We start from the raw sequence: 23,947 nt of genomic DNA on the forward strand, positions 1-23,947 counted from the left end.
GGAGAGCTGACCATGATTGACCGCAAAGTTAGTTTGTTTGGTTAAGTAATTAGTTCGAACTAGCCACGGCTGAACCTCAAGAATTGGGTCAGGCCTGAAACCAGTTTGCAATCTAATTTAATTAACAACTTGGCATCAATGGGAAATGGCAAGGGCCGGCAGACGATGCCTCAAATGCTGCTGCCCAAAATCCAAGCCCAATCTTTGATTCAGTTGTCGAAATATACGCAGCCAGAATATGTCAAACACTTGGTTGGTTCCTGGACTAGAACTAGTGCTAGTGCTGCTGCTGCTGCTGCCGTTGGGCGATTGCCAGGGCGGACTGTCTCTGAGTGCTGGGGCCAAAAGCGATGCTCTGGATGTGTTTGCCACAGCGGCACAGCTGGCAACAGCCATCGATGCGCACACGAATCATGAAAGCCGAGTCAACAATATCACGCTGGCAGACGCTGAGGAAATGGACCCATTGGAGCCGCACGCTGCTTCATTGAGGCCATTGTCACAGCGTAAGCTCTCGAGGGGGAAACGTTTTGTGGCATTTCCTCTGGGTTCATCGGCATCGGTAAGTGAACAGCAAACAAAGCACACGGCACCACACATGCGGACAACAGCATCAGAGTTTCTGCATAGTTTAAGCCAAATTCTTTGCAAACTTAGGCCGCTATCTGCCTGACCACGGGCGTCATTGGCAATCCTCACTACTTGTACTTAAGCTTTGGTCTGAATTGGGGCATTGCCTACGACTTGCCCAACATCACGTGGGTGTTGCACAATGCCCACGGCTGGAACAGAAAGAGACCCAGCGCGGCAGTTGCCAAAATCAAGCGAAGACATCGCCGTGATCTCTATGGCAACCTGGAGGCAATGATAGACAGGTGAGCTCGAATGTAAAGGATAGTCATACAATCCTCAAGTGTAATAAAAGTTTAAGATAGAATTATACGATTCAAACCATTTCTCTGGCCCTAACCTAGCTGGGACAGCAGCCCCTTCTTATGGTATTAAAGTAACTAAATAAATAAATTATATAAATTTCAATTTGATTAGGTTTCAATTTTATTTAAAATACTCGCTTTAATATATGTATATTATTATTAAAAATATAATTATAATAACATATATTATTATTATGTTTTTTATTATATATAATATATTATTTTTCACAATATTTATAATTTTGTTATTTTTTTTTTACCATTTGTTTATATGTTATAAAATAATTCTAACTTTTTTCTTAAAATGAATAATTTAAGTTAAATTTTGTTTTGTTTGCTTCGCTAATAATTGTATCCAGTCATTATGCTAAAACCTTAAGCTAGCTCTTGAAGATCGATTAGCTAAGAAAACTTTTTACAACCAATAATATTCCCCAACACTTTTAAAAAGTCTTTACTGAAACTTTTGCAATTTATGAGATCTCATCTAACCAACTTCACAATTATTTTAGCACACACTCGTAAGTTCATCAAAATATTTGAATGGAGATTCATATATTTTGCCTATTCGATTTAGACTTAATGCTCTCATTATGTTAAGAGAGCATCGTAAGGCCGTTTAGGTGACACGCTAAGCCAATGTTTGCATTGGCATACATTCAATAAATATCTCAATACCAAAATCATATGTAGCTACTTTACATGCCCGCAGTGTTCGTGAGCTGTGTGCGTATACGAATTGACTGACTGTTCCTTCGTGCACTCAAGCAGCGACTGTATATAGAATTATACCCACTTATATATAAATATATATATTAACATGTATATGAGTGTGCGTGTGTGCGTGTATTAGTGGGTGCTGCAGTCAGCCCAAGCACTTGGCTTATCACGCACAGTGCGGCCAAGCCCAAGACAACTTTCCCAGCTCAAGTGGTCTGCCCTCCCCCTCAACTTACAGCCTCAAACTGCCACGCCCTTCTCCAGGCACGCCTGCCAGCCACAACTATATTCTGTTCGGCTGTTTGGCTGTTTGTCTGTCTGTCTGTCTGTCTGTGTGTGTGTGAGTGTGGGAGTGTGAATGCGTGCGGCTGGCATAATAATAAAATGTTGGTATTTTATATTAGCATTTAAATTGGCTTTTTGTATGCTTCGGAAATAGTTTAATATCCGAAAAGTCTTTTGCGCACAACTTTAATATTGACCCAAGGAAAAATGCACTACAACAAAGACTACTATAATTGGGAACGAGAATTATGTGCAGCGTCTTTACAGGGCAAACATCTGCATATATCATTTGAATTTGCAGCTCCCAGCTACCATTATCTGGTGGGTTCGATCTGTAAAATGCCCCGACCTTATCGAGGCGAAACAGATACGCACACACATAGGGAAAGACAGAACGAGAGACACATTGTCATGGTAATCACGGGGCTTAGGTCTATTTGTGCGTCATTTGCAGCGACTGCTAAGCCTCGAGTGGTCATCAGAAGTTTTGGCCCGAACATTTGACTCTAACTTGGGTGTCCCATTGACCTTAGCCAGGCTTTTATAAACGTGCTCATCTTGGCATTGGGGCCTATTTTATGATTGTTTTCATTCGATTCGATGCTATTCGATTCGTTTGGTTTCGATTCGATTCGTTTGGCTTGTGCTTCGATTGTCTGTTTTGCTTAGCGCCCACAATTGACGCCTGCCAATTTTTGGCCATTGACTTTGGCCTTGCTTTACGAGCCTCTTTGTTCTAATGGGTCAACTAAGCGCTTTGCTTTGCCAACAAACATTTCTTCACACACACACACACACACGTACACGCACGCACGCACGCACTTTCTGGGCTTGTACCAACTTAGACGACAGATACATACATGCATATGTATGTATGCATGTCTGCGAGGTTAATGAAGTTGTTTGTTTGTTTACTGGTTTCCACAATGCCAGCCATTGGCATGGCTAGCACACAGCAGAGCAAGGCTTTACTAGACTTGGGCCGATTCACGAGTTTCGCCAACCTACTTTAACAAATTCCATATTTTGTGCACCACTAGTGGATGTCTGCTTAGCCAAATCCAAGGAGTGAATTAAATTAAATAATATTATATTTCATTCAACTGTATTTTATATGTATTTTATTTATATATTGGAAGGGATAGGATGTAGGGCAACAAAAGTCACTACTGCAGAAAGAATCTAACAATTATTAAAGTTAGTTTTCATATATATTTGTATATATAAAATATACATATATTTTCAATATTATTATTTATTTTTACTCAGAAAAAAATATTTAAAAGTTAAATAAACTCAAATAAAATTAATTTATGTTTAGAAAAAAAAACCTTTTTAAATTTTCCTCATTGAAGACATAATAAATATTTTAAAATAATAATTTCTTTTTATATAAAAACAAAACATGCCTTAAGCTGATACCTAAATGTTTAATTTGATTCAACAACTTTTCTACAGGTGTAGATGCTATTCAACTCCTCCCAGTAAACAAGCAATTCGTAAAGGTTAAAGAACATAGAGCAGCTAGCACTGCACTCCATCAATTGAACGGCAATCAAACCATCGATCTTCATCGTCGGTGGTGCAGGCATCTCTGACTGCGCCACTAGTGCTAACTGTTTTTGCGCAGGGCAGCTGCCGCTAGAGCGAGCCAGCAGGTGGATTTCTTGGCCCCGAAAAGCCTTATAGGCAATTCAATTAAACCGCAGCACCTGCCACAGCCTGTAAATGAATGTGTGTGTGTGTGAGTATGAGTGTGTGAGTGTTTGCCTTGGTGTGTGGCCTGTCTGTGTCGTGTTTATTGTAAACGTGACTGCGACGCCAACTTCGACTGTGTCTGCTGCTGTTGTTGTTGCTGCTGTTACTGCTGCTGTTGCTGGTGGCAATTGTTGGCACTGCAAAGCGACGTTGCAGCTGCATTCCGACACTAACTGTCGATTGGCACATTTGCACTTTGGCCATTTGTTTGGCAACGATTGTTCACCTTTTGTCGTTGTCTTTGCAAACGTCTTGCGGCAGTTGCACTGAGCCCTTCGAGCTGTACGGCACGTAGCTAGCCATGATTTACGCGCGCTTCGTATTGTTTAATTATCGTTTAATTGTTGCAAACTTTTTGATTTACGATTTAATTGCGACGACAAGTGCTGCAAATGCAGCCACTCCACTGCCAGCCATTTTCATGACTCATAAAACAGACGCACCACTTGGCAGCGTCAACGCTTCCAATGATTTATTGCCGCAGCCGCCGCCGTTGGTGCCGCCGCCGCTGCCGGTGCCAGCATTGATGACTATGATGGAACGTGCAAAGACAACGTCTGCGTCATTCGCCCCCTTGGACCAACCGCTGCCAGCCAAATCCGTGCGCCGGCTGAGCCGACCCAAGCGTTATCTCAGCTTTCCCGAAGGCTCCTCCTTCACCGTATGTGTCACTGTCACATTGGACATCGACTCCCATCCCCGCTCATCTCTGTCGCTTCGCTCGTCGAGTAACATCTCTGATTTCTTGCACTTTTCACTGCTCAGGTTGCTGTGTGCATCACAGTCGGCATCATTGGCAATCCCTACTATGCCTACAATAGTTACGGCCTTAATTGGGGCGTGGCCTACGATCTGCCCAACAATACGTGGGTCCTGCAGAGCCTGCACGGCTTCACACGGAATCCCTCACTTGCACCTGTATTACGCCGTCGCACCAGGAGTGCCATCTATCAGGATATTGAAGCAATCGCTGATAAGTAATACATATTATTTATTATATATATTCAAAAGGGGAGGACCAACAATTAATGAGATTTACTAAGTAAATTAATATAGTGCAGAATATTATATGCATTATAATAGACTATATTTAACGAGTTTAGTTTTTTTTTTTTTTTTTTTTTTTTTTTCTATCAATACTCTCAACGTAAACAAAAAAGTTTATATTATCAGTCGAAGCATTTTTATTTTATTTCTATATATATATAAACCTAGACTTTTCGCAAGCTTCCAGTATTCTTATTATATTAAGTAAGTAGTATATATAAGTATAAGAACATGATCAATCAGCATAAGAATACTTATATATATACTTATAAATATGAAAACTTCTTAAGTATGATTTTTTCACTATTGTTTAAATTTATTTTTATGTTGCTGAATTATTCATTGCTTACTGAAAGAAGCTTAGAAGTTATGTTTATATATTTTATAAAACTTTTTACATTTTGTGTAAATATGTATGCACATAGATATTTTAATCTACCCATTATTTTTTCTTGATTTTTTAAACTGTAACTTTATTTCTAATATTTCACTTAATTTAATTCATATTTTTGCCCACAATTTCAGCATGGGCTACAATGGACGTGATTGCGTTCTGCGCACTCTTTGCGAGAGTCGTCAATATTTCCAGCGCAATAAGATGAACATGATTGGTGAGATGCTGCGCATAATATTCAGGTATTATATATATTTATACATATTGAGTGACAGATGAGCATATTAATTTCTCACTCCATTCCTCTCTTTCAGCTTGCCCAAGCAGCGCATTTTCACGCGAGAGTTGCAGGAAAATTCAGACATTGTGCATTACGATAATGCCTATCGGCACGCCCATAATGTCGACTGTGCCCAGCAATACGCCTGTCAGTTCTCGCTACTGGAGTTGGCTTTCGGTAAATACTCGACGCCGCCGAAAAATTATTACGCCCAATAAATTGCAATACAAAAATTGTCTTATGAAATCGTTTTAATGGATCCTTATGTCGCGGTGCGCCAGCCATGGCAATCCCTTGTCCCAATCACTTGTTGCCATCGGGTTATAAATGACAATTCATTTTTCTCGACTGCCCCCATTGCATCCCGTTGTGTCCAATCGAAGCCGTGTCCAGATATGTATGTTGTCTCGCAGCGAGAGTTGGAACTGAGAGCCCGAACTCAACGGCAGATGCGAGGAGCGAGGGGAGTGGGTTGAGTGTGTGAGTGTGAGCACTTATTGCCGTCTGGCACAGCGACTTATGCCAAAAGCCTGAACATTATTTAATTGAAAAGAAATATATAAAAACAAAAAAAGAAGCAGAGAGCACTGGGAGACCTACCAAATATATTTGGCAAACTTTTTGGAAATTTAATTTAATCAACAAGCTCGAAAAATTGCCAGACCTGACAGTTGAGTGAAAATTAAGCGAAACATTTAAGCGCTGACAAACTTTCACAGTCCACATAGACAGCTGGTAAAAGTCTCTGCCAAGAGCCTGTTTATTAAAAATTCTTAGAAAATATACCTCATAGACTTATTAATATTGACACAAAAAAAATAATAATAGTAAAACAATACAAAATATAAAATAAATTAGTTAGCAAATATTTATAATAATAGTAATAATAATAAATAAAAATTAAATCGAATGATAAAACTAAATTGACAAATTATTGTTCATCCACTCCATGTAAGAGTATATAAGACAGCGTTGGGATTCCTGGGCTACACGCTTTGCTGCTATCTGAACTAAGATAAATCGCCAAATAAACTCTGCAGCTGAGTCATGTCATTTTAATGATGTGGAGCTCAATGTAACAAAAAAAAAATAATTTAGTCATTCATTTTAAGACTAGACTATTTTAAATGTCTTAAGCGTGCTTCAAAAGGAAACTGGGATTGATTTTCCATTTGAATTTATGCGTGTACAGCTGTGCATAAATAATGTGCATGTGTATGTATGTATGTAAGAATATTTCAATTGTAAGCTTAGCAGCACATGTACTTATAAGCTCGCCAGAGTAAACCAATTTTTTAGGAGACAACACTGCATGCATACGCAATCAGGCGACTCATGTCCAGCCCCTTGGCTCTCTTTCTGTTGTTGCACATACTTTTGTAAATGTATGTCGATATATATAGTTAGTTTTTATTTATTACAGGTTTATTTAAAAACTAATATTTATGCATTTATAGAAAAGAATATGTTGTGCGCCTGCCTAATCCTTCGTATGTTTTCTGTTGCAAGGGTTTTAGTTGTATGTTATATTCTCGCAGGGTTCGATTAGGTTCGAGACGAGTCACAAACTCAACACCTAATGCGTGGATGATGCATCGAGCAAAAACTTTTTCAACGCATACAATTTGTGCATTACCTCAAAATCCACTCACACTTCTAGGCTCAATCAAAGGAAATATCGGATATAAAATCTGTCTCCCAGCATTCGCTCCCAGCATTCAACTGAAAGAGTAGATCCTTATACAAAACTTCACAGATATGCAGATGTCTCACAGCTGTGTTGCATGGTCAGTAGACTTGGAGAGTTGATCAGCTGTTCCATATCGTTAAACATTGCTGTTGAAACATTGGCTTTAATATTCGATTTGTTTATCATTCCAACAAAATATTCCTAGGAAAACAATTTCATGCAAGCTACTATAAATATATATATTCCAGAAACTTTTACTACTCCTCATGGGATTTTCTTATGACTTCAGCTGACTTGCATATATTTAAACTTAATCAAATAAATTACTAATTATCAAAATTCTTTACTGTTTCGCCCTAACATAATTTATCAATTTGTCTTTTCTTAGAATAAAAGAAAGTTCACCCAGATTCAAGCCCGATTTTCAATCGCTCTTCGCACCTCTTTCATTAATGTGCCCGCAGTTGGCTGGGTAAATTCTTCATGTCAACACGAATCAGCACGAAGATTAGCGTCATGAAAGATAGAGAGAAAAAGTGTTAACAAGTGGATGTCATGTCCGGCTCTCTTCTGAAGACAGTCAGCGAATGGCCAGCGGGAGAGAAATAGAGACGGGAAAGCAAACGTAAAACTGGTACAAGCTGAAGCAGAGACATGCGATGTCAGAGCAGCACACAAAGCGATAAATAAGTAAATAAGCAATGCCAACAATAACAAACGACAATGAAAGGCAGGGGACAACGACTTTTCAGTTGTTGTTGGTATTTTGTTTGTCTGCTTCGCTGCTTGGGCTCTCAGCTGAAGCTGGGGTAAGACAGAGACTGAGGCTGAAGCTGAAGCTGAAGCTATGACTTTGGCTGAGGCTGAGGTGGTGGTCTATACCGGTATTTATGTCAAACAGATTAAGTATACCAGGGCACATCAGTCACCAGGAAAAACTGGACGGAAGCGCGTCGCACAAACGAGCAGACAATGTACACAAAGAAAACAAAAAGAAAAGACCAATATTAAATTAAAAGAAAAAGACAAGTCAAATAAAATAATTGTGTTTAACATTTTGTAAATCAATAATGTCGTCGCCTGATAGTGTATTAATTAGGCGCAAATGCCGAGGCAGCTGCTCCTTGATTTGCCTGTCAGCACGCCCATCAGCCGTAGCGTTGATGCTGATGATGGTTCTGTTTTGGATGGGCCCGGCTGTTGTGCAGAGCGCCGACGAGTTCGATGCCGCCCTCAGCGACAGGCGTCACAACAGCAGCGACAACATTGACATGCACTACGACAATTTCAACACCAGCGAGCTGACAGTTAACAATGGCACACGGATCCTGCGACGTGGCAAACGCTTCCTGGAGTTCACAAAGGGCTCGCGTATGTCGGTGAGTGGAGCGTCTTAATGCGTCTCGCTTCTATAGTCTATAGTACTGACTGAACTCCCCTTTGCTACGGTAGTGGCGTACCAATGGCAAGAACACTCTGCTCAAAATCAATACACTCTTCGCCTATGGCTATGGCTTTCGTGCCAACTATCCGTTTCCTGATCCCAAGGAGCAGCGTCAGAAAAACAGAATTCTGTACAAGCGCGACTTGTTCTCAAAACTGGAATCTGCCCTGGATGGGTAAGTACTCACTGCACCACACATCATGCTACAACCTTGTTCGTATATTTCAATCGAGCATCGTTTGTTTATAGCCACGGCTTTGATGGACGCGCCTGCTTGCTGAAATCCTTCTGCACGGCCATTTTGGATGTCGATAAGCCACATCAGAAGAGCGGAATGCTGTTCAAGCTACTCAAGCTAATATTTAGGTGAGTAAAGAGTAGAGCCCACAAACATGACTGATACCGTGTTCGCAATTCGCATCTGTATTCTGCCGTTGGCAAGTCAATGGATTATTTTAGAAATTGTTTTCCAAGAGCACAAATTAGTATTTTAAGAAATGTAGTCAAAGAACTCAGCAGTTGCTTACACACTGACTATATTCACTTCGCATGGTAGCGTCACATTGTCACAGTGGCACAGGAATTGGCTCAGTTAGAGCACTTAGCAGGCTAGTCGTAATCAATGTTATTGTCAGAACCAGTTTGGATTTTCAACAAGAAACTGCTGCGTTTGTCACATTTGTAACTGTCCGGGCTGCTGTCACGCAGCGTTTGGTTCAGTTCTCCGGCTGCAACCTCAGCAATGAACATTTTTCAGGTCTCTCTGTTGCTTACAGCTGCTTTGGTCAACTTGACTTTGGCTGCGCAGCAGAATGCAACTACTCAGCATAGTCGAGCCAAACGCTTTCTGGACATAATAGAGACATCTCGTATATTTGTGGGTAACAGTCGAGCAGCAGAGGCTTAACATGCCATTCGAACAAATGCTTAACAAATGCCTCTTTTCATTTGAAGTTTCGCATAAACGTCAAGAACAATGTGATAGCAAGCCCAACTATATGGGCCCATGGCTTTGGATTTCGAGCCAACACACCGATATCAGTGAAGCATGAGAATCGACCCTTCAGAAGGGACACATACGAGCTGCTCCACGAGCTAATGGACCGCAGTGGCTTCGATGGCCGAGCCTGTGCCCTTAAAGCATACTGCACAGCATTAGCTGGGCACGATAGTGAGGGTTTCTTATACAAACTATTCAGATATATGTTTACGTAAGTTAGGATCCGATTGTCTATGAAGCTGACATTTTCTTTATTTTTCTTTTTCCTTTCAGCCTTGAGGATCACGAGAAGCATCACATGCCGTATCTGCGCGAGGAGAACTGCGAGCAGATTCTACATAGCCACTGCCCGTTGAGCTTTGACAGCATATCACCATACACAGACGACATCTGACAGCGGAGCTTTATTGGGATCGACTACGAAAAACTGTAAAACAAAAGATAAATAAAGAGAACTCAAAAAATAAGAACAAGTGTCTAATTTGGGTACGTCTAAATGTGTAGAATTCTGCTAATAAAATCACAAAGGGGCTTTTAGAGTACCCCATATAACTTACTCAACAAACTAAATAATAAATAGAAAAAAAAAAAAAATTTTAAATTAGTTTATTCTTTTTGTTTTTTCCTTCCTAAAAATTGAGTTTAAGCAGATAATAATAAATTCTATATTTAGTAAAAATAGTATTATAAAAATAATATTTTACAGAATTATTGGAAACTAAATAATTAGCTACAAATAGTTAGGAATAGGTTGGTGTTATTTTTAATCTTATTAACAATTTTATACAAATTTAATATATTTTATTAGGCAACACCGTTGAGGTACTCTGACAAAAAGACTTTTCTCTCGTGAAGTGTAGCACAATTTCAAACAAGTAGTTTTTTATATGCATATCAAGAGGGCCGGCTATGCATTAATTCTTAATTAATTATTGATAGTTGTTGTTGTGTCTGTGTTGTGTTATTTATAATTAAGCTGTGCCATTTCCAGGTGACCTTTTTATTGCAGCGCGCAACATGCATTTAATTGGCATTTATATTAAACAGCCGAGGCGAGCGGAGCAGAGCAAAGCAGAGAGGCAAGTGGCAAAAAAAAATGTAGCATACTTTTTTGCGGGCGCTCATTGTTGACCTCATTGCATGACAAAAGTTGCAGTCGCTGCTGCCGCTGCCGCTGCTGCTGCAGCTGCTGATGCTGATGCTGTTTAATGTCACCAGCATGAAATGCCAAGTGTTGTTAAAATGTTTGCGAGCGCCTTTGAGCCAGTTGACACGCCCATGCCCGCAGACCTGTGGACCACGCCCGGCATTAAAAATTAACTTTAATTAAGTTGAAAACATAAATTACACGCACGCATACGATGGCATATAAAAATGCACACACACACATGCATGCGTGCACATGCAGGCATTTTGTTGTAATTGCACAATTGCTTTTGCGGTTGTTGTAGTTGCCGGCACTCTTCAAGTTTGTTTCGCACACAAAGAATTTCCGTTTTTCGCTGCAGAGCCCGAGCACAGCCGCAAATGAGCTAAACTGATCTAATTGACCGACTAGCATATACCCTGTACTCGATTCGCTACGAGTTATCTCGAGCTCTCGCAAATGCCCCACTTAATTGATGCCTGATTAGAGGCTCTGACAAAGTAAACTCCTGTAAAATGGAACGCTCATATTTGCTAAGGCTAGAGCTAGAGCATATACGAATTTTAAGAACCTCTTGTATTTCTCTCCAGCTGTACAATGACACACAATTTCCCAAGCTTTTACAATTAATAACTGCTGGAAGAAGTTGCAGCAGCTGCAGTATTCCAAATATCACACTCTCACATTCTCACATAGTCACTGCAGCGAGTTTGTGTTTTATGATATTTCTCTCTCGTTGTTTCTGTTTATTTTTTTTTGTGTACCTTGAGAGAATGTAAAATAAATTACGTGTAAGAAGCTAAGCTACCTTCCCCCGCTGAGCACACGCAGCGCTTCAGCAATCAAGTTTTCAATAGCTTTACGTATAAAGTTTCGTCTGCAATCTTAGCAATTGCATAAATACATTGTCTGCAGAGTATTAATTTCCATTCGATTTGATTAGATTGTTTTGGAAATTATTTTCAAATCGCTTCAATTGTGATTGTCATATGATATTTCTATGGCAATGCAAATTATTATTTGATCATAGCTCATGACAAGTTCTAACATTAAATGGGGCAAACCACAAGCGTCAATCACAAATTAGATAGTTAATTGCAGTGTCATGATAGCAGTTTGAAATGTGACCAAATCATTTGGGCTAATTCGCAAGAGCTCTAATAACGCGTATCCCAAACTCACAATTTGATATGAAAACAAAATTACAAGGGTATATACATATGTGCATATAGATGTAATCTCTTATTGAACAATAAGATAATATATTTGCAGCAGTAGTTATGAGTTATCTATGCCAAAATCCAAGTGAAGAAACTTGACAACATTTGTGGTTAAATAAGAATATATGTATATAAATTAAATTAAACAAATTAAATTAAATTAAATTAAATTAAATTAACAAATGGCATTTGACAATTAGTTCCTCAACACTGATGCTAATCATCAGTTGACCTATACAGAGTTACGGAATCTGGCGACGTGGGTGTCAGTGTTTGTGTGGTGCGCCCCGTGGGTCAGTTTGTAGCGAGCCAAATAGTTAATGTACAAGCTTAACGCGCACACCGGCGCACACCTGGCATAATTTATTGGCATTCGAGGGCGCCCAATGATGTTCGTGGCAGGAGCAAGAGCAGCGGCTGGAGCTCATTATGCATGCAGGCAAAAGGCTGGGCGGAACAGTGGCAAACAGAGCTCGATCTGGTTGCATTCATACATTAATCGCCGCCCGGGCGGCAAATTGATTTGATGCGATGTCAATTAAAATGTGCAATTAATTTAATTTCCTTTGCCCCACATTATCGGCCACCGGCGCCCGCCTGCCTGCCGCACAGCCAGCGAGCCAGAGGCGGGATCTGCTAATGAGCTCAGTTAGCCAATTGAGTTTGCAACCATGAATGCCAGGATTTGCGTTTGAGTGTAGCTAAATTAAGCTGCCTATAATATCACACTGTGTACATTTGCAATTAGTCAAATGCACGCACACTACTGTCCACCCAAATAGGGTCATTTGAGAAGATATTCCGTTTAAATCATTTACTTTAAAGTTGACTTTAGGTCTATTTCACTTTTACTATTCGCTTGCAGAGATCTTTCGAGTACTTGAATAGTTATGCTGGTATTAAAGTCTGCTTTATTTGCCCTTCCAGCACTGCTTGGCTTTAATTATAAAATGCTTGACGGAGATGCAGCACTGGTTCGTTCTCCAAATTAGTTCAAGGATTAGTGTAATAAAACTAACATGCTAACGATTCACTCAGCCCTTTTGTTGATGTTGTGGGGGTGGCTTGGGCTGGGCGCTGCAGGCATTTGTCTGGGGGCATGTCGCAATTTCCCAATTAGCTACTCATTGAGATAAATTTCTTATGCAAATGATGACAAGGCCAAGCAGCAGCAGCAGCAGAAACTGTGACAATTTTTAAGGCAAGCACTGAAGTAGCATCGACGACCTAGTCAGCACATCTCTCGCCTGGGACTTGGCCGGGGACCTTAGCAACCTGCGAACAGCGACCGAGACAATGCCCAGGCTGAGTGACATTGAGTGACTCGCGCCACGCCTCTGGCTCACTCTCTCTAATTAGCTGCTGACGTTTGCCTGCTGCCAACAGCCCAAGAAGAACAACAACACAGAAAGGCATCAGAATTTGACATAATTAAAAGACTGGTGACTGACACAAGCAGCGAAATGAAATGCGAGTCGACTTTTCAGTCCCAATCATATGCCAGTCTACAATTGCGCCGCACTCTCAGTTACTTCAGCTCGCTCTCTATAATAATACAAATAATATAATACGATAATATTTGATTTCTTTCTGAATGCTAATCCGTTCTGTCAACTGTGCCATATTTCGTTTCTTCTCGAAATTGTGCTGAATTGCCGTTACGGTACTTTAAACTGGTTCAACTCAGTTCATTGAACGCCCAGCCCACAGAACGGCCGTTAGCTCACGCCCAGGTGCTAATCGGTAATGCTCTCTGGTTTAATCAGGTTCATTGGACTTGAAAATGGAGCTGCCAATTGACGTCGCATGCTCTTCAAATAGTTCCTCAATGCGAAAGCCGTAAATTAAGCCAGAATTTTTCACTGAGCTGCTGCTGGACATTGTGTATATTCTCTTTCATGACAGCTCGAGATTGTTCTATGAAAATGCTCAATTAAAAAGATATAAAAAGAAAAATATTTATAATATAATATTTATATAATATTTATACAATCAATAATTAAATCACAGTTGCCTGATTAATCAAAAATAAATAAATAGACTTCAATATGAAATATTTTATTTATATATTTAAAAGTAATGTACAATTATTATATAAAAATTTTAATGGGCATGCCCCATAGAATTTTATCTATAAAAATTATTTTAGTTAGTTCATTTAATATTAATGTCTTATGAAGATTTTACAATTCATATTTCTTTGATTTTTAACACATTTCCAACGGCTAAGAGAATTATATTAGGACCAGAATTTAATAAGTTTTCACAATTATTAGTAGAAATTATATATATAATAATTTTTGTGTTTATTTACTTCGCACACTTTAAGCAGTTAGTTCACTGAATCAAAATGCACACAGCAAATTTTAATTAATTAATTTAACTATGGTTATGCACAGAAATACAGATTAGAAAGTTTGTTGCCGAAAATATCCAAAATTTTGAATTTTCTTATCAGCGCGTGAATTGCGCTTGAGAGAGCACAGAGAACTTTGTTGGTACAACCTAAATGTCTACACACATACACACACACACACACACACACAGAGAGACCGAGCGAGTCACAGCTGACACTCGACATGTAAATTGCTCATACGCAACGTGGGCAGCACCCGGTTCAACAAGCAGCAGTAACAACAACAACAACAATAACAACAGCAGCAGTAACAACAATTGAAATGGCGCTTATTAAAGTTAGACTTGTACTTTTGGGTGGCTGTCTAGCTCTAGGTGTGGCACGTGGCATGTGGCATGCAAAAGTTGCTGCAGCAAAAATTAAACATTGCTTTTGTACGGCGCATGCGATAATTGGGAACAATAGAAGAAACAAGTTGGAAATTGGAAATGAGTGGAACGCGTTTGCCTGCAACACTGCAATTGTTTGTTGGAGTCTGACTCTATATGTATATGTACATATATGTGTGTATGTATTTGTAGGAGCCCCTCTTAATAGCTACCCCTCGCCCATTGGCCTGGGCAGAACCCACTTCTCTACACATGTTGTAGACGTTTGTTTGCCAGCGACATTCACGTCTCGCTGCGCTTTTTGCATGCAGCCGCTGCCTGCGGGCATTAAGTGTGATTTTATGCGATTTGCACCGCGCAAAGCCTCTGTCCGCGCCCCAATGCCAAGCGAAAGAACCGCAGCACTCAGCCCCCCGCTTCCTCAACTCATTGCTAACACCAGTCCCATTGCTAATTTACATTTGACAAATGTTTTGCATGCTACGAAAATTTTTGCGACTGCTGCAACGACTGTGTTGGCAAGTGCAACTGCTGTTCGTTAGGTACCCACCACCGAGCAACTAATACAATCATTTCCCACCCCCACCCACCTCTCCCTCTCTCTCTCGCTCTGTCTCTCTCTCTCTCTAGGCCAAGCGCACACACACAGAGACTCACCCAACGACTGGCACCCGCAGTATGCGCAATGTGTTTTGTTTGGTGCATTTGTTTTCATTTGGTTACAATGCTGACATTGTTTACAGTTCAACTTGGTAAAAATTAGCAAAAATCTCACATGAGCAACCAAAAAGAGGAGCAAACTAAAAAACACACAGAAGCCAGCTGGAAATTTGCTTTAATTTAAATTTATGTTGCTCTCTGTTCGGCGTGTTTGCTATACGAGCGGGGGAGAGGGGAACACATGCATGTGCGATAATTGCTGAGAGGTTGCAACTTAAACGGAGGTGTTGATTGTATGTAAGAGTGTCTCTCTGTGTGTGAAACACAATGAGGGAATGGAAATTATAGTGCGCAGAGCACATCAATTTGCGTGCACAAATTAAAGGTTTTATATTCAAGAAAACTGCACAATTTCCATATTTATTTATTTACTTAGGTTTCAGCTTCTAAATAACGTAAAAAACTTGAAACTTAATAAAATAAAAAAACTTTTAAAAACTCTTTATTAAAACTAAAAAATTAAATTAAAAATCTCCAAAAATTTTTAGCATTTTCTAATTTGAATCCTTGGTTTAGTTAGATGCATTAAAAATGTTATATGACTATCCCAAATTTCATTTTTGGTTTAATAATGCAAAAACATGTTAAGCAACTACGATGTTCATTATTTACTGTTGTTGTACTTATCAATTTCAATATAACCTCGACAAATTTTGATACAGTGGAATATGCATTATTGCAAAATTTAACGTTGCTCAAAGAATGCGTTTTATATTTACGTTGGCCCAAAGCCACACGCTGACTGTTTTTTGTATGTGCCAGGTTTGTTCCAAATGTATCGCCCATGTGTCAACGCTGTGCTATATGTTAAAACTATCTGAACCGTATGCCCAGGGGCTTTGGAGCCATTATCGAATGGTTGGAGGCCGACAGTTCGCACCTTTAACTGCCTCTGTAAGCGGCAATAAAACGAGTTAACGACACTCAATTGGGTGTTAATTGTACAATTAAACGGTGCTGACCATCTGACCGACCAAACCAACAGTCGAAGAGCCAACCGACTGCCGGACGCTATATCCATCGTATCAGTTCAGCTCTGACAGCTAATGGCATCAATATTGAAAAGGAAAAATAGGTGAATGAAAATTTCGTTCCCTGCGCAGCGGCTCGCCTCTCTAATCGTAATTATCTGCATCATAAATTTCGGCGCAAATTGCCCTTGAGGCATTGAAAATGGACGCGTTTTAATTGTGGACACGAAGCCAGCCACGAAGTTCTACAGCATTTTTAGCTGCTGAAAACTGCATTAATTTAACGCATGATTGGCATTGCCACCAAATGGAACTGTCGCATCGCAGCCAAAGTGAAATTATGCAAATTTGAAGTGAGTGTGTGTGTGTGTGAGCGAGTGTGAACATGTGTGTGTGTGTGTTTGTTAATACCATGGCAAGCCCCAATAATTGACAGCTTAATTGTCCACAGCCTCGAACGGCGACTATTCAACGCTTCAATTACACAAAGCAAAAACAAAAAAGTCCAAATAAATTAAAAACAATTCGGAGAATTACATTTTTGATGCAAACTCATATTGATGTATATAAATTTACAAACTAAATATGAAATATTTAAGCTAAATCAATAAATTTAAATCGCTTCAAGTGCGAGTAAAAATTAGACTACAATTTAATGTTAAGTATTTACATAGAAAATTAATTATTGATCAAATAAAATATTTTACAATTTTTCATAATTATTAATCAGTTAAATTAAAATTTTTAAATAATAAGAAAACGTAATTATGATATTTAAATTTTTATTTGTTTATATAGGAATTGTTATTATTATCTAAAATATATTTTGTTATTTATATTTATTATTATTTATATATATATATATATTAAGCTTTAGACAATATTGAATTTATTTCTAGACAAATAATCACCAGCTGAACTTTTGCAAATCATTATTCAAAACCAAGCTAAAGCATGGCTAGAAGCATCATAATTTTATTTGGCTGTGCATCGTTGGTTGCTTTGGTGCTCCTGCTGAGCCAGAGTAAAAAGCTTTTGAGCAGCCGAGCTAATGAATCAAATGAATTAGCGATGTCGACCACCAATTACACACATGCAGCTGCTCGGGAAGGCGGTCCCTTTGACGATGACTCGATGGCTTCAGCGCGTCAGCAGCTTTTGTTGCTGCATCGTCAGAAGCGGTATCTGGTGTTTCCCGAGGGCAGCTCTTTCCAGCTGGTCTTTGATTTAATCATACCCATTGTGGACTACACCAATTTCGCTATTCTGGGCATCACATGCGCCGTGGCCTGGGAGCTGCCCAGCAAGCCGCCCAGCGAGCTGCTGGAGAACCTGCGCACCCGCCTCAACGATGGCACACTGGGCACAGTGCGGCGCACCGACAGCGTCCAGCAGGAGACGGTCGTCATGGCGGAGACCAGCAATATTCGAACCCCCATTAATTGGCAGGCTATGCACGCGCCACCAACATCGGTGTCTGCAGCTGCAGCGTCCACATATGCCTCCAATGTCCACAACTATCCGTACCATACGACGAATGTGCGGGACGGCGCGGGCACTTCCGCTTATGCAAATTCGCCTAATGGACAACAGCATGCAGGGAGGCCGACTAATTGGCATGCGCGACAGTCAATACCAAAGTGGCGACAGTGGGCAGCTGCCCCCACCTCCCGCCCACCACTACGCGGCAGCAACGACCGCTGGTCAGACAATTGGTGGCAGCGCAACAAAGACAGGGTGCAGCAGAATTGGCGCAGAAAGCAGCAACAGTGGAGCTTCTATCAGCAGCCAACGTGGAGCACCTATGGGCAGCCAATGCAAAGGTATTTATGCAGACGAGAGTCTAAACAAAAGAAAACTAATTATATTTTAAATAAATATTATTAAAATTGAGCAAAGCAATGTAAAGAACAGGAAGTGAGATTTGTCATATTCTAAAAAAAAATTAAATACTTTTTTCTATTAATAAATATATTAATAAATAAAAATATAAATCAATTATAATTTAGGTATATAAAAAAACAAATCATTTATTTAATTCATTTATTTTTTGTTTACTTTAATTATACATCCTTTAGCTACTTATCTAACACAGCTGCAAATTCTCACTTCAGCAAGCCGAATAATTAATGTTCATTTAATTATTTATTTAGATAGTCTCATCTCATGAACTTATAGTTTATTATGCTATAAACATAATATTCAATTAAATTTGTATTATTCAACAGACAAGAGTACAGCAACAGCTACGCACAGCGCCCACGTCAGGTGCTGCAGCGACCACCCGAGCACCACATTTATCCCGTATTCGGGAGGCGGCGGCGACGACGACGAGATGTGCCAGATCAGCTAGCAAAGGATGACATCGTTGAGCGCCTGCACCTGCAGCAGCATCTGAGCTCGCGAGGACTGCTCTTTGGCAAGATCGAACGGCTGTATAAAACGTGAGTGTGCGCCACACACAGCCATGACCCACTGTACTAAGTCCCATTCCACAGGCGACAGCTTAATGGGACAGCATGCATTCAGCGAGCACTTTGCGAATCGGCCCAACGTCTGGGACAGACGATGACAGCTTCAGCTGAGCCCCAGAGCTTTATTATGGAGCTGGTGTCTGCCATCTTTCAATTGCCGAGCGACAATGAAGCCGCCGAAGTGCTGCTGCGGCACATCCCCCCACATTATGTGGAAGCGCATCAGCAGCAAGGAAACTGTCGACAAATTTATGCCGGCTGCACTCACACATTTTGGATGCAATAAGGAGCAGAATGTCCCTAATATCCACACATGTTGCCATATTTATTTCTTTTATTAAACAATCAAATATTAAATGAACAAAGTCTCCAAGTTTTTCATTATAAAATGCCTCACATGTAGAAGAGATTTGCTTAATTAAAATTTTATTATTTGACAATTATTTCTACATATCGAAAATACTTTCCTATTAACCTAATCAGATTTTACGACTACTTTCCCCTGTTTGTTTGTCTTTTCTAATTTGGCCAAACTAGAACTAGATTGAGTTAGTCACAATCCAAATATTATTGATGGCTGTTTAGCTTTTTAGAACTGACCCGTTCCGACCAGAAGAAGTTGGTCGCGTGATAAAGTAATTTGAGCCTTTAAATGGACCAATGAGCATACGAAGCAAGCACAATTCGAAACACAAACTGCTTCTTAGAACGAAGCAGAACGAGAAAAAAATGCATTAAAAATACCGATACGGAATATAGCCGACTTGTGAGTTGCCCTGTAAATACAACTTCTATACTACTTCTACTTCTACTTCTAATTCTACTACTACTGCTTCTACTATTACTACTTCTACTACTACTGCTTCTACTATTACTACTTCTACTACTACTGCTTCTACTATTGCTACTTCTACTATTACTACTTCTACTACTAGTTCCACTACTACTGCTTCTACTACTGCTTCTACTATTACAATTCTACTAGCACAATTCGAAACACAAACTGCTTCTTAGAACGAAGCAGAACGAGAAAAAAATGCATTAAAAATACCGATACGGAATATAGCCGACTTGTGAGTTGCCCTGTAAATACAACTTCTATACTACTTCTACTTCTACTTCTAATTCTACTACTACTGCTTCTACTATTGCTACTTCTACTATTACTACTTCTACTACTAGTTCCACTACTACTGCTTCTACTACTGCTTCTACTATTACTATTACTACTTCTACTACTACTGCTTCTACTATTGCTACTTCTACTATTACTACTTCTACTACTAGTTCCACTACTGATTCCACTACTACTGCTTCTACTATTACTACTTCTACTACTACTGCTTCTACTATTACTACTTCTACTACTACTGCTTCTACTATTACTACTTCTACTACTACTGCTTCTACTATTGCTACTTCTACTATTACTACTTCTACTACTAGTTCCACTACTGATTCCACTACTACTGCTTCTACTACTGCTTTTACTACTACTCTTACTACTACTACTACTACTTCTACTACTACTACTTTTACTACAGCTTTTTCCTACATATACTACTACTACTTCTACTACTGTTTTTTTTTCTACTACTGTTTTTACTACTACTCTTACTACCAGTACTTTTACTACCACTACTTCTACTACTACTACTTTTACTACCACTACTTCTACTACTACTACTTTTACTACTGTTTTTTCCTACATCTACTACTTCTACTTCTAATACTACTTTAAGTACTACTACTTCTACTACTACTTCTTTTACTTCTGCTTTTTCCTACATCTACTACTACTATTTCTACTAAAATTTATAGTTTCACCGATATGCACTCTCGTCTCTCTTGTGAAACTGGATATACCCCACTACGCCCTATCTTCTGTGAAGAAAACCACAGACGAAAAGTGTGAAAACTAATAAGAACTAAAAGACAAAGTAACACTCCACTGTTAGACCAACGATGTGCAGACAAACTTGAAAGTTCTCAACTGGCTCTAGATTGGAGGCATTGGAGGGGCAACTGGCTGCAATTAACAGCCCAGCCGAGAGCTAGAAACAGCTCTGTGTCAGTGGCTCTGGAACAGGTTGGCTGGCGCAGCATTTTGTAACTTTGGCTGCCAGTTAGCGTATGAACAACGCGTTAGCCGCAAGTGCAGGAAATGTGTATCAACAACAGAGCAAGGCTTGGGCCTCCAGCTGCACCTTTGCTGCTACCCATTGTGCTGCTCTTGGCCAGCTTAGGTGTTTGCCAGGGCGATGTAATGAAAGTCGGCGAGGGCATTAGCTTGCCAGCGACTGGACCGTTGCTGAATGTGGAGAATGCAGGCAGCTCCGATTTGGAGCAACTCATCGAGGCGAAACTGAACGAATCAGCCAGCAGTCGAACAATGCAAACACAAGAGCTACTCTCGAGGAAGCGACGCTACTTGGTATTTCCGGAGGGCAGTTCCTTTCAAATGGGTAAGTCTCTGCCGTTTTCATTGCCCCCAAGCGATGCAATTTACATGCTTCATTTGTTTCGTTCCGTTCCGTCCGCAGTGTTCGATGAAATCATCTGTGTGGTGGACTACACGAACTATCTGGTGCTGGGTATAACCGTTGCGTTGGCCTGGGAATTGCCCAGCAAGCCGCCCAGTGAAGCCATTGAGGATATATTGAACAAGCTCGAAGATGGCACAATAGATGTTAGTCGCAACGATACCGTGTCCAACATAACCTACGTAGATGATACCCAAAAGGACACTGAGCAAAACAGTAACAATAACAACAACGCAAACTACAAGCCCAACTACATCAACTTGTCGAATGGGGCAGCTGGCAGCAGCAGCGGGAGCAGCAGCGGTCATAATTCCTACTATAGCAACTCACCTGTGTTTCGCACACCCATGCATCCCACCTATCGGTACTCGGACAGCTTTTACCGACGACCCTCAGAGCCGGCCAGACGTAAGGATAATCACTACTACTACAGCCGTCCGGTGAGCAGCATGCGCAATCCCTTCCAGAGCTACTCCCAGCCCTACAGCCGGGCACCGACCACACGCTATCCGTACTGGGCTCTCGCATCGCAGTAAGTTAATACATACATACACACAGCACTCTCTGTTAATCCCTTATTGAAAGTCTAAGGAATACGCTACGCCATCGGAATAGCTACTATAGTGCAGCCAATGGTCAGCGTCAGCGAAATGGCTATTATCAACCGGCTGAGTCCGCGCATAAGCCCAGGTCGGAGCCACGACGTCATCACCAAATCTATCCGGTTTATGGAAAACGCAGCTTGCCAGACGCAGCTAATCCGCACCATCGTCACCGACGCAGTGGAGTTGCCAGCGTAGCCGACTCTGAACTAACGCGCATGGAAAACATTCAGATCAAATATCATCGCAGCAGCCGGCAGACCTTGTACGGGAGGATCGAAAAATATCTGGATAAGTAAGCGAGCGATGATAAACACAATATTGAAAGCAACATAAAAGAGGTTCGCTCTAAATATTTCCCCAATCTGCAGACGAGGTCACGACGGACATCAGTGCGTGTTGCGTACTCTCTGCGAGACTGGTCAGAAGTCCCATGAGCAGGAGCCCGGCAGCTTTGTCGGCGAACTGCTACGCGCGGTATTTACCATTCCAGAGGCACTGGACCACGAGCCTGTGGCCTACCGGGACACTCGCTATGACAAGGCCCACGCTCATGACGGCGACTGCGCGGCTCTCTATCCCAAGTGCAAGATGTCCATCTGGGATGCACCCTTTGTCCAATAAATGGCACACAAATTTTGCTACACTTTTGTTTTATTCACTGACCCCATTTGGCGTCTAGAAGCCAGCCCAATAGATTTAATTTACAGCCATGCTTAAAGTGCTTGTCACAATCCTCTGCAGTCATGCGCATAATGCGACTATAGTCATCCTCCACGCCCGATATTGTGGGAAGTCTAAATGGAATTAGAGTTATAAATGAGATGTGTAAGATATATCCACTATTGACTCACGTAAAGATCACGCGAACTATGTCCTGCAGCATGGAATACCCAGGGGGCAAAAGCAAACGCTTGCTATCGCAGATCGCGCGCAGTATACAGGCCTTGGTTTCGATGCCCAGGCTGAAAGTTAACACATACTACAGTCGAAAAAAGCTCTGCACATCCGTCCTGCCTCTCTCTCTCTCACTTACTGCTTGCCAAAGGCTCCAAAGTTCTCAAACAACTGCCGACGATCACGGTGTCCATGATAATCCTGCCAATCCCTGGCGTGCTCCAGATCGGGATAGTGAGTAGGCTTATAGGGCGTCATATCCGGATCGTATAGGTCCTCATCGGGCTCCTCTTGCAGCTGCGATTCAGCCGATCTGTACCAACGCTTGCCATAGTTGCTCCAAGCCGGCGATTGTGTTGTCCACTTACTCCATCTACCCGGCTGGCCATATTTCTCATACGGCCTTGCTGGCGTCCAGTTTTTATAATGTTCTCCATACTTGGACCACTGCTTCCACTTGGCTGGATCAGCATAGCTCGGCACTGGGGGCCTGTGGTCAATGCGTTGATGTAGCCTTACTGGGGTCGGTTTCTTGATAGGCGTTGCCTTGAATCTCCAGTCCGTACCAGCGATCCACACATAAGTTGGCTCTGTGCTTGTTTTTGGCACAGGCGTTGTTGTCGTTCGCGGTCGGAAACGCTTTGGATAGACATCCGCACGACTCGTTGGCACTGGATAGTAAACCGCCTCCTCAAGGTTCATGCTGACTCCCCTCGGAAAGCGAGAGAGCAGACCTGCGCTTATTGAGCAGGTGAATTTCAAATTCGAGCCCATTGGAAATAATACGAAACGTTTTTGACGCGAAAAGACTCGATCGACAGCATTATGCAGCTCCGTTCTATTTGGCTCGCCTAAGACCAACAGCACAAGAGCCAGCTGCGCGAGCAAGTGAATCCAGAGACTGTATCGCATGACTGATCTGCACTGATTGAGACGTAAACGAGGCAGAGCCTCAGCACGATGTGGGAAGCAATCAATTCACCTGGAAATTACTATAATCAGCTCTGATTGAGTGTCAATTGTTGAGCAAAGAAAAGCAACAATAGATGAGCCCAAATAAATAAATAGCCAAAAG

General features: G+C 41.0%; 5 protein-coding genes across 6 annotated transcripts; 4 read left to right on the forward strand and 1 right to left on the reverse strand.

The window, feature by feature from the left end:
- The first annotated feature begins 95 nt into the window (after positions 1 to 95).
- On the forward strand, positions 96 to 5,665 carry LOC108659867 (uncharacterized). Of its 2 annotated transcripts, none has more exons than XM_018113011.3 (4): positions 96 to 562; positions 658 to 875; positions 5,271 to 5,381; positions 5,454 to 5,665. In XM_018113011.3, exons 1-4 carry the CDS (start codon positions 239 to 241, stop codon positions 5,635 to 5,637), a joined length of 837 nt encoding a protein of 278 aa, XP_017968500.3. In that variant the 5' UTR covers positions 96 to 238; the 3' UTR covers positions 5,638 to 5,665. The 2 variants fall into 2 exon arrangements, with proteins under 2 accessions (XP_017968500.3, XP_089121874.1); XM_089265748.1 differs by lacking the exons at positions 96 to 562; positions 658 to 875 and adding exons at positions 3,395 to 4,359; positions 4,464 to 4,675.
- Positions 5,666 to 7,447: 1,782 nt separating this feature from the next.
- Positions 7,448 to 10,000, forward strand: LOC108652125 (uncharacterized). The gene is made up of 4 exons (XM_030390334.2): positions 7,448 to 8,488; positions 8,562 to 8,728; positions 8,803 to 8,919; positions 9,827 to 10,000. Exons 1-4 carry the CDS (start codon positions 8,180 to 8,182, stop codon positions 9,945 to 9,947), a joined length of 714 nt encoding a protein of 237 aa, XP_030246194.2. The 5' UTR covers positions 7,448 to 8,179; the 3' UTR covers positions 9,948 to 10,000.
- Positions 10,001 to 17,293: 7,293 nt separating this feature from the next.
- On the forward strand, positions 17,294 to 19,169 carry LOC108659857 (uncharacterized). Its single transcript, XM_018112998.2, has 3 exons — positions 17,294 to 18,179; positions 18,585 to 18,800; positions 18,855 to 19,169. Exons 1-3 carry the CDS (start codon positions 17,311 to 17,313, stop codon positions 19,114 to 19,116), a joined length of 1,347 nt encoding a protein of 448 aa, XP_017968487.1. The 5' UTR covers positions 17,294 to 17,310; the 3' UTR covers positions 19,117 to 19,169.
- Positions 19,170 to 20,857: 1,688 nt separating this feature from the next.
- LOC108659850 (uncharacterized) lies at positions 20,858 to 22,619 on the forward strand. Its single transcript, XM_018112986.2, has 4 exons — positions 20,858 to 21,295; positions 21,374 to 21,905; positions 21,959 to 22,270; positions 22,347 to 22,619. Exons 1-4 carry the CDS (start codon positions 20,995 to 20,997, stop codon positions 22,597 to 22,599), a joined length of 1,398 nt encoding a protein of 465 aa, XP_017968475.1. The 5' UTR covers positions 20,858 to 20,994; the 3' UTR covers positions 22,600 to 22,619.
- LOC108659845 (uncharacterized) lies at positions 22,618 to 23,796 on the reverse strand. The gene is made up of 3 exons (XM_018112973.3): positions 23,012 to 23,796; positions 22,830 to 22,940; positions 22,618 to 22,772 (listed from the first exon to the last, which is right to left on the reverse strand). The coding sequence occupies exons 1-3, from the start codon at positions 23,782 to 23,784 to the stop codon at positions 22,634 to 22,636; spliced, it is 1,023 nt and encodes a 340-aa protein (XP_017968462.1). The 5' UTR covers positions 23,785 to 23,796; the 3' UTR covers positions 22,618 to 22,633.
- Between the last annotated feature and the right edge of the window lie 151 nt (positions 23,797 to 23,947).

Source organism: Drosophila navojoa, chromosome 2 (assembly GCF_054131105.1).
Source record: "Drosophila navojoa isolate 15081-1374.11 chromosome 2, UAZ_NAV_1.0, whole genome shotgun sequence".
Lineage (NCBI taxonomy): Eukaryota > Metazoa > Arthropoda > Insecta > Diptera > Drosophilidae > Drosophila > Drosophila navojoa.